The 15,441-nt window shown below is 45.7% G+C and overlaps 1 protein-coding gene across 3 annotated transcripts in view; it reads left to right on the plus strand.

Moving 5' to 3' along the window:
- Window positions 1-10,963: 10,963 nt before the first annotated feature.
- LOC120801420 (mitogen-activated protein kinase kinase kinase kinase 4-like) overlaps window positions 10,964-15,441 on the plus strand; it is a 99,517-nt gene continuing 95,039 nt past the window's right edge. For all 3 annotated transcript variants that reach the window (XM_040148407.1, XM_040148408.1, XM_040148409.1), the window contains exons 1-2: window positions 10,964-11,057; window positions 11,331-11,396. In XM_040148407.1, coding sequence (XP_040004341.1) covers window positions 11,001-11,057; window positions 11,331-11,396 — 123 coding nt within the window. In that variant the 5' untranslated portion in view covers window positions 10,964-11,000. The remainder of the gene's footprint in view (window positions 11,058-11,330; window positions 11,397-15,441) is intronic.

Raw genomic sequence — 15,441 nt, forward strand, 5'->3', positions numbered from 1 at the left:
TCACTGAAATATGAAGCAAAAACGGAAACTTTTGGCATGGCAGTAACACAAAAGTGAATGTACTGGTCTGGCTGTAGTATGTGGATGTCTGTTGTTTTGTTTTTTTCCTCCCTACTACATTTATAGAGTCTTTTCGGCGATGTGCACATGAGGTCATATCGCCCACATGTGCACCAGCAACAGCTGCTTCACTTGAAATCTTCCTGACTGAGCCAAAATTCACGTGCAAAAACCTGGAATTTATTTCTGCTGCCTCAACCGGCAGTGGGCATGTACCTCAGTTTGACTGACAGAAAGTAAAAGGGCAGCATGAGAGTGGATGCGTAGAGATAGGACCGTGATTATGCCCATGCTCGCACTAAAAACCACAGATCACAACGGTTGAGAACAAGTGCGACTCTACGACAACATGCTCCTCTTGTTTTGAAGGAAGATTCAACATATGATTGAACAGTAAACATGAGTCGGACTATGACAAAAGTTCTAGTTGCATTTAGGAAAATGCAGATTCAAACGAATCCTCCTGGTTACAGTTGATCTGGAACTTTTAATATTTTATTGTAGCATATCTCTGGGACTTCAAATACAGACTTAGTTATAGGGTTTTTTTTGTTTCTCTCTCTGCTATGCCCTTAAGTGTATGTGTATGGTGAAATTTTAAGTCGGGTGATTTATATGTATATCAATGTAACTCGGAGGCCTTTTTAATGTTTTATTTAAGGAACATTTCAACCTCTCTCTCTTTGAATCTCTTTGTCTCTCAGTACATTTACATGCACACTGTAATGCAATCCCTGTGCTTGAAGTTGCCCCGTGGAGTTTTCTTGTAAATTGTTTATAATTAGTGTTTCTCACCAAAACACATTGAGTGTATCCTTGAGGCCTAATTATTGTGTTGGATAATTTTCCTTTCTCAGAAAACATTTGCAAAGCGGATTTTTAAAAAAAAAAATTTTTGAACTTGCATTGTTTATTTTACTTTCCCTGTCTTAACTGGCCTAACGCCGTGCACTTGGTGAAAGTGTGGCCAGGAATGTGTTACGTCTCCATCGGGTTACTGGTGGTCAAAAAGTCAGCTGGATACTTAGGAAAGAAAACTGTTTAAATGTTCCACGACAATTACCTCATTACACAAATTTATGTGGTGATTGGATTACAGGTACCATGCTGAATTTCTGACCATATATACCGCAACATTTGGCTTTGGTAACATGTTAAACGTGCCGAGACGTTTAGCAATGCGCCAGCAAAATGCAGAGGAGAAGATTGCTAGCTGATGTAAACAGGGATGAAAACAGGCTAGGTGTGAAATATTGTTTAAAACGTCAGCCTTGCAAATGTTTTGGCAAATGAGGGTACAGTTTGTTTTGGTGAGAAACTGAATGTAAACCTAACTGGTTGTTTACAAGAATATTCTCCTGCGTACCTTTTAATGTCTGGAAGGATGAATGGTGAGGAAGTGTTGATGGCTTAAATTTAAATTTCTCTGCAAGTCGTACGATGAAATCGAGCGTGTACAAGCTACAAAAACTCCCATGAGTGAAGACGAGTCTTCATCACATTATGCTTAACTTTAAGCTGGTTAAGTTGTTTTCATTGGACAGCTGTGGTTGTAATTGCATTATTGGCATGCACGAAAATGCACTGTCTCTCTGTATAATTCTCTCCTTCCAGAAGTTTGTGACTCCACTGCAGTCGCTGGCTCTCCGTACGGGAGCGGTGTTCACAATGTGCTGCATTTCCCTGGTATATTTGTAAAGGGAGCTCTTATACCTATTTTTTATTGCAAATTAAAAAAAAAAAAAAAAAAAAAATTTAGTCCCGTCTCTACCTGTTGTTTTGTAGCACCTGTTTCATTTTATATTTGAGGGGAAAGTACACTACACAGTTTTTGTTGGTTTTATTGTCCATTTGAAAGTGAAGTAGATAAAACTGTGAGCACGACAGTTGTATATATTATTAAGTGGGCGCTTGTCAGCTATCAAGCAGATAGTTCCCAGGGGCTTGTAATGACAAGTGAAAAAGCAAGTTTCTCACACCAACGTAAGGACAGCGTAACTGAATATTTTGTCAATTCTGAACTGTTCCTCCACAGCTTGGAGGATGGAGGCAAGAAACCCTGCCACTGTCACAGTCAGACCATAATGTGACTTGCTAAAGGGCACCGTGGCAGTGGTTTTGTGAGCCATATAGACCGCCAATGCATGCCAGTGTCATAAGTTCTTTTTCAGCCCGCTGTGTTAAAATTTGGCCTTAATCCATTGGAAGTTCGCAGTTTGTCCAGTCAGCGGAGGTGTTTTTCCTCCACATTCCATCGCTTTCGGTACAGAATGAAAAATGTTCTTGACGTGACCGTGGCAGGCAGATGCTGGTACATCACATACTCAGATCAGACGTAAAGACGAGACTTATCTGATCCCTCAGAGAGAGACACAGATGGATCACAGTGGTTTTGCTAACCTGGTTTGAAACTAGAATACTTCTAGTCTAAGGGAGAAGCTGACCCGAGCTCGATCTGGACTGTTAGGATCTACCAAACCATTGCCACATCCAAAACTGAAACATTGTCAGTGGGTAGGGAGGGTCCAGATAGCCACTGTAGTCCAGATAATAAGCATCTTCCTGCCCTCCTACTTTACCCTTGCTCCCCGCTTGGCTGTAGGACACAGTAGCGCCCATGGGCCACAGGGGGGCAGTGTCCGCCGGTGAACTAGCAGGTGGGATGAATTGTGGGGGCACTGAGTTCATACAGGGTTCATACTGAGAGGAGAGACAGGAGAGACAAAGCAGAAAGACAGACATCCCAGGCAGCACTCTCTGCTTCAGAAATTAGACAATTAGAAGATCATGAGTCATTTTAATTTTCATTTGGGGACAAAATATTTTTGAAAAAACACCATTAACACGTCCGTGTACGACACCCAACGTGTTTTGACACCATCTTTGCGTTATGGGAAGCACATCATGTGAGGTGAGCCCCAGTCAACCTCTTCACAATGTGGTCGTCAGAGCGGGTTATCATTTTATCTACACCTTTGCAAAAGGAATGTAAAAAAAAAAACCTTCACCGTTTCAGTGAGAACCTTTACGCGTCTACAAACACTTGACAAAACACAGAAGAACGTGCAGGACCTCTTCGGGTACATTATGAATTTGGATTTTTTTCTTGCTTTCTTTTTTTTTTACCTTCTGCAGGGATACACCCGCACGGATTGCGTCTTAATTTCACACCTGTGTGTTGACTCTGCTGCCAGCAGGTAGGAATCCTGTCTCTGTGGAGGGATAGTGCTGAAATAACCGTTGAGATTCCCAGATTACCCGGACACGAAGTCTGGTGCTGAGCGGCGTGTAGCGTCACTCTAGCAAAAATCGAAAACTGATTCGATTTGAATGAAGCAAGTCTTTGGTGAATGAAGTAGATGGACCAGGGTGTGGCCGTCCGAGCTGAAATGCCATTCATTGCTCCCCCCTAGCATCAAGGGACCCCTTTACCAAAGACAAGGAGATGCTGTTCCCCTTGATGCCGTCCCACCAAGGTTTTCTTAGCACGTGGTTGTCTTTTCCTAACCTCTCCCTGCATCATATTTTTCGTTGATCTTGTGAGGTTTTCCATCGGACTCGAGGTGAATCGGTAAGGGGAAGAGAAAGCACTTTTTTTTCTGTTTTTTTCTTAAGACTACTCTGATCTGACCAAATGCAATGAGCGCCGAGCGGGGACACACTCAACGTTGCTGGCTCAAGCCCATCTGAGACACACCCCCTCGCTCTGGGGGCGGAGTGAATCCGTTAGGCTGCCGCTCGCTGCTCGGACCGTGCCTCGTGTCATTGACACACGGAAAAAGGGGTCCATCCGTCCGGCTGTCTGTGTGTGTCTGCGCTTTGATCTCGACAGCTTCAGGCCAGGTCACCGTGAAAATTTGGTGCGGATGTTCAGGGTCTCCAGAAGAGGAAGGACGGTGGCAGCTGTCCGGCCCTCTGGTTCATGAAATCTGCCTCGAAAAGGTAATTCTCTCTAGCAACGCCCTCGAAAGGACAAAATGACATCCCCGCAGTCATGGGCCAGAGCGGATGAACCCCTTTTAATGACCTCATGGCCTCTCATGTAGCGCCATCTTCAGGACAAGCTTTGCATTTTAAGCCCCACAATAAACAGGGCTCTAAAACTAGAAAAATTGCTAGTTCGTCATTGGTCCCATCTGGTGCCGTTGATCTGTCAAGTGTAATGACCACTGCATTGAATTTGATTTCGTTTCTGTCTTTATTTGTTTTATTTGAAAAATTACAAATATATGAATGAATTTTTCATCTCTATGTGTTCATTCATGTATGCGCCTTATTGTATGTTTTCGGGTTTCTGCGAGGCGAGTTTATCTTGAAGGAACTGTGAACTGAAATGAGCTTGTCAGAAGGTAACGGGCTGGCTCCAAAATGGCCGGGGTGCCAATCAGTCCAAACACAGAGGTAACTGCCCCGATCGATGTGGTAGTCGCGGCTGTCAACATTTTTGTGATGGGAGTGAAGAAGCCAGACCAGATGTTGGGCAGCAATAACCTGGATTACATCGGTCAGAGGAGTGTTTTGTTTTTTTTACAAATCCTCCTAAACTCACCGAGAGCCGGTGACCTCAAACCAGTAATAGAACAGATGTCAGGGCTTCTGACTGGGAAATACGTCAGTGGGACTACAATTTGAATCTTGGGCATTGAGGGCAAGAGGAGAAAGGTTTCACTTCACCCGTGCTATTCTTTAAACTGATACTGTCAGTCTCATCCACATGTCAGTGCCTCCTCCTCTGTTTGCTCAAGGAAAGCTGACTGTGCACAGTGCACTTCCCAAGCACCGCCCTGTTTTACATCCACGCAGTATCGCACCTTGAGTCCTGGGAAGCTGTGCGGCAGACGAAAACGACTACGTGGCTTGCTCGGGGGCCTCAGGGCGGAGGCCTCTGAGGTAGGGGGGGGGTTCATCTTAATCCTTTGCTTGATATTAAGTGTGGCCCGGTGACGAAACCGATATTCCAGATTTGCTAAATACCTCTTCCACATTCTGATGCAGCTCTTACTCACCTTCTTTACATAACTGTGATGCACACACACACACACACAGACGCACGGACGCACATAACTTAGCACGCACATGAACGCACACGATGGAATCGGAAAAGAAGGAGGAAGCAGACGGGAGGATTAATTTGATTCTGTTTCCAGAACCTTGTGTCGTGCGTCTCTCTGCCCCAACAACAAAATAGCAGTGAACATGTTTAAATTACCTCACCCCAGCCAAAAGCTCCCTCTCACAGGTCTGACAGGTTCTGGGTGGCGCTTATGTCTTGGCCCTGCCATACTTGCCACATCATATGTGAATAACATCGTAGAATGTGTGCGACTTAAACAAATACTAGTTGCGTAACCGTCCCTGTGCATCAGAAAAACCCGGCTGACTGGCTTCTCCCCTCAGACTCCGGGGTACTGAAAGGATTTTGCCCTTCCCCAACAGGAGGCGTCGTTGCTGTTGTTTGTTAAGCAAATCTGGCTTTATTGGAGCTCGGTGGAGCGGGCGGCCGAGGTACAGTAGGAATAAGAATAAAGAAATTGTACTGGAATGGTGCCAGAAACTTCAGGGACAAATATCTCAAAACATAAGCACATGCATGGCTGGTGGTGAGATAATAAAAAAAAGAAAAAGGGAAGATCTGCGTAAGTGTCCTCACTTTCTAAACATAACACACACACACACACGCGCATCAAACAAGGTCAGTTGGAGAGACGGCTCTGATAGAAATGTCTTGTAAATATGCAGCACATACTGACCTTGAAGGTGTGGATTCACGGAAGTGGGTGTGCTTTATGACGGAGATTAAACAGCAGTGTTGCTAATTTCAGGTTCGGCCAGGCCTCCTGCATTGCTAGAAAAACGTCTCCTCTACAGAACAGTTTTTATTTCATCACGTCGCTCGGCAAACTGCGAGTCCTGCGATACCGAGTGACCGAGCGCAGAAACAATGACCGTTTGAGACTTTTTCTTCGCTCAGCTCCCTCACTTTGCTAAATACATGATCTTTTTATGTCAGGACGCGGTGTTGTGCGTTGTCGCTTACATAATATCTGCATCGCCTGCTGGTCAGTTTGTACTAAGTCATCTGACAGCACATGATGGGTTCAAAGGAGCATTGTCCGTAAAATGTATAAAAGCACAATATATACTGTACTTGGCCCAGCATACCAGCATTTCCCAGCCTTGTATAGAGAGGATGGCCTCGACATCCACACTTTGGCTGAATAATTATACAAACTTGAAAAATCCCTTTGTTTTGAAAAAAAAAAAAGAGCTTACATCTCATTAACTGACATGTACTGTGATTAAAAACAAAAACAAGGTTTGAAAAAAGCGTCAAAATGGAAAATAGCTAACACACAACACTTAACAAGTCTGAACGCTGACCTTCAGAGGGGATTGAACCCTGCGGTGTTGCTGCCTGAGCCGCTCCGGGCAGTCTGACAAACACTCTGAGTGTATTTTCCAGCTGCAGGATAAACTCAGTAATTTGGATGTCCGTACAGCCCGAAGTCCCTGAAATATTCCCGCTATAGATAACACATGAAAGCAGGGCACACCCAGTGGGCGACACTTTGATGTGTGCGGGCCGTCCCCCCCCTCCTTCACCTTCAAAGCGAAAGGCTCACTCAAGAGCTCGGCCCGACTCACAAGCAGCGGGGAACTCTACCATTTTTTTTTTTTCATGTCCTCACCGTGACATGTGATGCAGCAGTCCACTCCTGCAAGATTTGACGTCCAGCGTAAGCATGTGTTTCTGGCCGCAGATTCGCCGGCTAGATTGCCTAAAAGCATTTCACGTCATCTGATGCATTTATATTCTGCTTTGGTTGTTGTCGTCGCTATTTTATCACGGTCCTTTGTTATTTCCATTCCCATTATGGGCTGTCACCGCTGGCGTTGGAACCAAACTGGCATTACAGGAAGATGAAGATTCTTTTGAAAAATTGAAATTTTGCCGTCCCTTTGCATAAAATTACAATAATAATTTATACATATTGTAGGGACAGTATGTCCGCGAGGTTTAGTAGAGTTGCTGATTAATGCAAAAAACCCAATGTCCACTGACTGTCGCTTTAAACCCTGTTTTTACGTAACTGTACTAATGAATGAAGTAATAATGATAATCAGCTGGGTGAGCGTCCCGCTCTGCTCCGGCTCAGTGACTCTTAAGTCCTGTGGTTTCTGTTCCATGTGTGCCAACAGATGTTCACTTTTTTTTTTTTTTTTTTTTTTTTGGCACTTGTGGGTAGCGAAATTAAAGTGAGTGAGGCAGTGGAATAAGATTAACATCTGCATAACCAGCATCATTAACAGGCAATAGTAAAGCTGTGTAAGAGAGGGGGCACACATTCCAGTGGGAAAGAAAGCGGCAAACGTTGAAGTTACAGCAGAAGACAGATCGGGTGGGAATTTAAGAGAAGTCGAGGATGCAGGAGATGAAGTCTGCTGTGCATTCACGTGGAGAAAAGCAATGCTAACGTGCTGGTGTTTAGCTGGCACGATGCTTACCAATGCTCATCATCGTAGTTTCGCTGGAGTTGAATCATAAGCCAAAGTGTTGGACGAATTGAAACTTTGACCTGACGACGGCACTAGATGAAAGGTCGATGGGAACCACTGAAGTCATTTGATTTATACAACGCTGGGGACCTTGAATGCCTATAGCAAGTTTCACACATATCCGCCCCGTAATCGTCGAGATATTTCGCTCGAAAGCAAAAATGTCAACCCCAGGATGGTGCTAGAGGATGTCAGGTATCACAGAAGTAAGTAGCCGTCGCCCCGAGGGGATAATGAATGTCTGAATCGGGTTTCATGGCAATCCATTCAATAGTTATTGAGATAACTCAGTCCAGACCAGGGTGGTGGACCTGCCGGCGGACAGACCAACGTTGGCACCCGTCCACACTACTGGTGTGGCTGAAAATCTAAAAAGGGCATACGGCTTATTCAGAGCACTGAAAAAGTCTGACCTGATTAAAAAAAGAACACAAGCTTTTCGGGGAAGAGGTGAAAAAGAACTTTTGAACCTCACAGTATCCATTAAAAACCGCAAGACCTGGTGACCTTTCCTTCGGACAGTATCTGCATTAGCCTCAAACGCGAGTCATCAAAGAATAACACTCACATTTGTGCCGTGAACTGTGGAAATGAACAACCCCACCGGTCAACGAACTAATCTACAACTTGAGTTGGAAAAAGAAAATGCTGATATCACCAACACACGGTACGTTATTCGGCGTGTCACCCACTCCTGATGTAAGTATGAGCGCTAACCGAAATCGGGCAGGGCAGCCGGCAGGTAGCAGTGACGGCAGCAGGATATAATCCAGCCTGTGCGGATGTCAGGCCCTCCAACGGACCAGCACAGCAGTGACAGTGGTGTTGAAATATTCACCAGCTTCCATCTCACGTGCTCTAATTGCCTCGTATCTTTCTTACGGAGAGACAGAGGAGGAGATGCGAACGAAGGCTGGGGAGACATGGAGAAAACGGGGGAAAGAGGAGGACGAAAATGATTAATTTACGTTGTAAAACGTTAGAGTAACTTCGGAAAAGTAAGCGATAGACTATCTGATACATATTTACATATGATAATTCGCTGTGCATGTTTTCAGATATTTCAATATAGCACTAGATTTTTCGCAGCTCTTCACGTGCCGTGGAAACACAAGCAGAAAATAGTAGATGCCGCTGTAGTTGGGGCATGTCGACATAATTCAGATGTACGTGAGTTGTTAGCTGCTCCGCCAGAGACATGCTTTCCCCTCTGCGCTTCTCATGCGGTTTCATCTCGGTTACTGTTCAAATTATGCAATATCTCACCAAAATTACAAGAGCGGCTGCAAGAGAAAACTGCTGCTTACACACCGATGCATCAGTATTAACAACTGAATAATGTCATATATTATATATCAGTCACAGGGGCCATTTTACAAAAGAACCTATACTTTTACTGCTGATACTTTAAGTACATTTTGCCGGCAATACTTTTGCCCATGTACGATGTTGAATGCAGAATTTCTACCTGCAGTGGAGTATTTTTAGATTGGTGCACTGATACTTTTACTTAAGTAAAGGATCTGAGCACACCGTTAGCTAAGTGTTAGCTCACTTAATGCTGTCTTGGCCCCTAAAAATCTTCACCTGCGTCGTTAAGGAGTTGAAGGAGGAGAAGGAGGAGACAGAAGCTGCTCAGACCAATCGCTGGTCTTGCTGTGTCCATGTGGTTTCTCTGTAGCCACCTATTTTCCCAATGTGTAGTTAGTGCTGGGAGGTTCGACTGTTATGTTTCCTCGGTATACCCGGGTCTGGACCTTGACACGTATCCAGTATTTTGAGATTCTGAGTACTGGGTGTTGCGCACCTTTCAAACCACAAGAGTCTGGGCCAAACTGTCAAAGTATTGTTTTACTTTTAAGTGGAAGCATTTGCATCACATTGTGTTGATGCTACGTGTGTGGACGATAAAAGTATTTACATCAGAATGCAAAACACTAACAAGCACTAAAAGTTGCCCAGCGATCAACCAAACTGCAGCAGCGAGTCCGGCAAACTTGCAGAATGCAGCCAGAAATAGTATCCGCAGGGTAACAGGCTAACGAGCCAACAAACGCTGAGTCCTGTCCGACTCAAGAGGTGTTTTTACTTAACTTACTGTGATGATTGTGCTGATGCTACATGTGTAGATGATAAAGGTATTCAAATCAAAATGCAAAACGCTAACAAGCACTGAAAGTTGTCTTACTATAAAACCAAACTGCAGCAGCGAGTCTGGCCAACCTGCAGCATGCAGCCAGAAATAGTATCCGCAGGGTAACAGGCTAACGAGCCAACAAACGCCGAGTCCTGTCTGACTCTGGTAGCCTACGTGGACAAATCTGGTGAGCCCCAAAGCTCCCAGAGGGTCTCTTTGGCATTCCTCGGTGGTACCGGCTGCGGTTGGGCATGTACGGGAAAAGCGTCGAAGGCAGCGAGTCCGTTCGAGAGCTGAGTATATGGGATCGTAGCACTGAACGGTGTCAGTCAGGCATCTCGTGCACTGTGTAAAGCAAGCTAAACCACTGTACTCAAGTCAGTTATTTAACTGTTCTTTTACTAACTAAGGTTGTTTATGCCTCCATTTATGTGGCTGGGAGTTAGTTTGACAACATATAAAAGCCAAGTAAGGGGGAGGAGGCGAACTCTTTTGTCAGAGTGTGAGCATACAGGCTGTTTCCTGCAGGCAATATGTACCAGGGCAGACCCGGTAGGTATAGAACTGGCAAAGGCCTCGGCGGGAAAGATTTGTTTGTTTGTTTTTAGGCCAGCACTAGGAGGTGTAAGTCAGCTACGTGTGCGCGCTCCCGGTGCAGATGTGACCTTAAGGCACGGCTATGAATCCGTTTCAGCGGGAAGTTGTTAGGTGGTTATTATGGGGCTGAGGGGTTTGTCGGTTTACAGGGGGCGGCGTTCAGATTCTGTTCCTGGGCCCCCAAAAAGTCTCGGGCTGTCCCTGCTCGAGAGACAGAGAAGGGGCGGAGGATGAAGAGAGGGGAAGAGAGAGAGAGAGACATAGGGACAGACCGCGAGGGAGAGAGGGCGGAGAATAGTGGCAGAGAGACGTACGTACAAACGGAGAGAGAGGGAGAGAGAGAGAGAGAGAGAGAGAGAGAGGGAGGAGGGAGGAGGGGTGGTGGTGGAGCAGGCAGGGCTCCGGCAGTAGGTCGGTATGTAGCAGCAGCGGAGCCTCTGACTGGGAATACAAAGAGGGGGAAAGCGCGCCGTGGATAGAAAATATCACCAGCAGGATTAAAAATAAAACCAGCCGAGGATGAGACGCACAGCGTCCGCTTGAAGGAGAATCTAAAAAAAAAAAACCAAAAAAAAAAAAAAAAAACAAAACAAAACGCCGTGGTTCCGCTCATTATCACCGTTTTTTTTTTTTTTTTTTTTAAACGAAAATGGCGAACGACTCTCCGGCCAAAAGTCTGGTGGATATAGACCTGGCATCCCTGCGGGTGAGTGTGTGTCCCGGAGACTCTTCTACAGCACAAACGAGCCTCTCGCATTAAGAAATAAAGACGCGGTTGACACAGCCCTGCGGTAGCTTTTCTTTGTCTAAATATCCGCTGGTACGGGAGGCCGGCAAACCGGGCGCAGCCGGCTCCCACATTGAGCCGAACCCGACCGCGACTACCGCAGGGAATCGGTGTATCTCGCCTTGTGTTCCGTGTTTTGTTCGGTTTGTTTAAACATCGGTTTTGTCTGTCACGCTTTTTTTTCCCACACAGGATCCTGCTGGGATTTTCGAGTTGGTGGAAGTAGTCGGAAATGGCACCTATGGACAAGTCTACAAGGTTGGTGTGAGCCTCCATCTGCGCCTCTGTGTGTGTGTGTGTGTGTGTGTTATAGCTCCGACCGAGAGAACAAACAGGCGGAAACTGGAGCACAAACATGCATTTATGTATTTTTTCCCCCTCTCACGGTCTCAGGAACACGTTTATTATAACATGTCCCCTCCCCTCCTTCACTTGGGACCGGTGCCGTCTGGACTGGATTATTTCTCTGATAGCGTTTTGGTCTCCCTCTGCTTCACATCCATTCATTCATTTTTTATTCTTATTTTACCGACACAAACATCATCCCAGTACACCTATTTTGGTCCAAGGGGCACCCCCACCCCCCCTGCCCCCCATCCACACCCCGGTAAAAATATTCTTCGCATGGTGCACGCGTTGCTCTGCACCGATCAGTCCCAACCCAATCCGTGCATGACAGCCTTCACCACGCTGACCGACTTGTGCGCCATTGGGTGGGCGGTGTTTCATTGCGCACTTGTGCACACCATCGCCCGGCAGGCCTTTTGCTGGAGTAGCTCTGTGGTGCATTTATGGTGACAGGCCCGTTCATCCTCTCTCTCTCTCTCTCTCTCACACTCACACACTCACACACACACACACACACACACACACACACACACACACACACACACACACACACACACATTCATGTATACACACATACACAGTGGAAAAGGCATTTGACGGGGACCTGGTGCCTCTCCAGCCCAGACTTCCGCCTTCCTTTGCCCCGTCAGAGATGAGCAGCGAGCAGCTACATCATCCTGCTGTTGCCTGGTAGAAATGAAAGCAGAGGAAACAAGAGCAGCAGGCCTCTACTGAGCTGTTTAACTTTGAAGTCAATCACGTGCAGCACTCTTGTGTTTTTTGTTGTTGTGTGTGTGTGTGGCTGACTGAAACCACGTCGCAGCGTTTTCGTACTTTCACCAAAGCTTTTGCATTTCTGTAACGGCTTGTTTGGAGTTCTGTCGTGTTAATGTCACGTGAGACAGAAGGCCGCGGTGGGAAGTATCCCCACGGCAATGACCTGCAAGCATCCGCACCACTGCATCACCCTGCTTGCAGACATTTGTGCACCGCAAGCTGCGAGTCGAGGCTGTGTCCAACTTTGATTGACTCATTTGCTTGTGGCTGGAAAATAGACCCATGTGCTTTTTATTTTCTTCCGTGTTGTGTTGCAGCAATGGGGTTAGCCGATTTCAAAGTCCCCCCCCCCCCCCGGGGAGCGAAGCCAAGTGAAATTCAGCATCAGCACTGAACACCTTGACTCGCTGTTTGTGGTGCAGGGCCATTCCAACATGGGGATTGCCATAGTTATTGCAGGTTTAGTCTAAACACAAATATTTGGCTTTTCTAGCACTGAGCGCCGGTTGTATGACTGAGTCGGTCATGTGAGGGTTAAACGGTCGGCATTTACCGAATAAGGATTAAATTATAGTTTGGTCAGGGTTAAATTATGGACTTTGCTGGGTATGTACAAGCTTTCAGCAAAATGAGATTAGAAGTTGCACTCACCACTTGGATGTAGATGTCTGGCCGTACATACTGCTAGACATGCCAGCCTCCGTTTGATATTGAAGGCTGCATCAGTGTGGCAGAGCCAGAGGTGATTCTGAGCGTTGTAGAAAAGTGGATATCGGCACGATCTGCGAATGACGGATCTCCAACCTCCGTCGGGCTTTCTTTCCACTGCTGCTGCAGTCCCTGAGCCCTAAATGGTGGTTTTATTAAAAGGGCGACGTCAGCCTCATGGTATGACGTGGAGGTCTCTTATGGCGGCTTCGGGTTCCGACGTACCTGGTGTCACGATGTAAAATAAAGAAAAGTTCATTTAAAAATTTGAATAATCAAGTCTTGCGTGGAAAATGAGAGTCAACTCTACTCATAAAAACCCGGCAGTGTGTGTGTATACGGTTGTCTTTTAAAATTCAAACATGCTCCAGTTGTCATCCGTCCAAGGCCCCGATGGAGGGTCCGCGTGGACCCTCGCAGACATGTGCACACAATCTGCAGAGAGTGTGTTCTGAGCTTTATCCTGCTCCGTTGTGGCTTAAAAATCGCTCTTCCTCCGCAGTTTGCAGGCCGAGGATCGCGGCAGACGCAACGCCGCGAGACTAACGTGCCGCGCGGCGTGTGTTTGAGGAGCCATTTTAGGCCTTGAGGTGGAGTCTGGGAAAGCACAGCTGAAGGGGGATGTGGCTTACCTTAACTGCCGCAACAAAATTAGGTCATAAGATGTTGACTCTGAATCATCATTGTTTCACCCGGCTGTAAAACTCATGCATATAGAGCCAGTAACTCTTTTCTGTCACATGCCGATCAGTGTTACTCAGAACAAGGGAACGCATCCAGGAGTTGGAGCAGGAATGAGGAGACACCTGAACTCTGGGCGTACAGGCTCTCTTTACACATGTACAACATGGCGTCCGCGTCCACAGGACAGTCTCACGGTCTGCTGTATCTCAGCCTCCGGGGATTACACGTGTGTGTGTGTGCGCGCGCTGAGACGAGTGTCACTTTGAATCAGATTTTCTAGTCGTGGACAATGAGGCGGGAGCCGTGGCGAGCCTCCGCGAAGGTCTGCTCCGCTGATGCCTCACAGTGCGTTCAAAGAAATGTCTGTTTATAATTAAGTGTATTGACAGCATTGTCGGTGCGTTTGCTCGATTTTTTTTTTTTTCGAAGTTGCATCTTGATTTTCTTTCAAGTTTGTTTGCTTTATTTGTGTGTTTTTTTGCGGCTTGGGGGAGGACGACGGTGGCTGTAAACGTTTCATTATAGCGGGGGACAAGTGGTTGTGGAAATGCTCAGATGCGCTGGAACATAAATTAACCTTGACATTTTGAGTTTAGCTCCTCAGGGTTCAGTGAATCATAACCACGTGTGCCATGCGAGTTTTTTTTTTTTTCCTTGTCTGCGATGCCTTTTCTTTTGCTAACATCTGACTCAAAAATGTATGCGTGTGTGTGTGTGTGTTTGTGTCTGCACATGTGCTCTTGATCCTCGACACTCAACGATTGGTTGGACTTCCCAGGCTAGCTAATAGCTGCAGAGTGTGGCCGACTGAGGCTTGTTGCAGCTGCGCGCACTGACAACAGCTGTTGGGATGGAAAATATAATAGAAGGGAAGTTAGGGGATAGAGAGGGGCAGCGACACAGAAAAGAGAGAGAGAGAGAAGCACTCGGCCTTTAATCACCAAAGTGTTTTTGTCTAGCTGCTAAAAAAGGATGCTGAAGAACCTGGAATGCAACTCCCACATTGTTTGGAAAAGTATGAATTGAACCTGAAACATTTTAAAACATCAAACTGGTGTTCACGCGATCTCCATCCTGAAAATTAGTCTGTGACTGAGTTCTGAAATTTTTAACTTTTTAAGGGAAAACATCTGCCTGTATATTTTCAGTCTCCCCTATCTCCTACCATTTTCTTTGCATTTCCATTTTCCTGATACTCATGTGGCCACCAGCCTTATTCCGACCTTTTCCAACATTGCTAGAAAATGCATCTGTGGAAGGTTGGAATTTTATCTAAATTTATCTGAATGTATGTCTCTCATTGGCTGAACTTTTTTTCCCCTATGAACGGGTATTTAAGAAATATATTCTCTACAATTTGGAAAATTGTCATTGGTTTTACAACAAAGTATGAATTTAAAAAAACAAACAAACAAAACAATAAAACAAGGTAGTTAATTGAGGACATTATCAAGGCCAGAACATCACCAATCAGTGTGACTGAAAAAAAAATTGAAAACGAAGGCAAAAACAGAGAAAACACACGAATAATGTAGAAGATCCTGAACTTAACAGTTTATTAACAGAAACCAAGAATAAAGAGCTTAGGGGTCAAAGCGTTTCTGTTTCCATACAGTGGGAGGTAAAGGGGGAAAAATTAAATGATTAGACGAAGGAAGAGGCAAAAGGAATTTTTAAAACTCTGGGGTAAGATCACACTCAACATGTGGGGCTGGGAATCCCCCTCTCGGAGGAAATGGTTTAACCCATTTATGACTTGCTGAGTTTTAGACTCGCTGAGCTTCTC

Source organism: Xiphias gladius, chromosome 16 (assembly GCF_016859285.1).
Source record: "Xiphias gladius isolate SHS-SW01 ecotype Sanya breed wild chromosome 16, ASM1685928v1, whole genome shotgun sequence".
NCBI lineage: Eukaryota > Metazoa > Chordata > Actinopteri > Istiophoriformes > Xiphiidae > Xiphias > Xiphias gladius.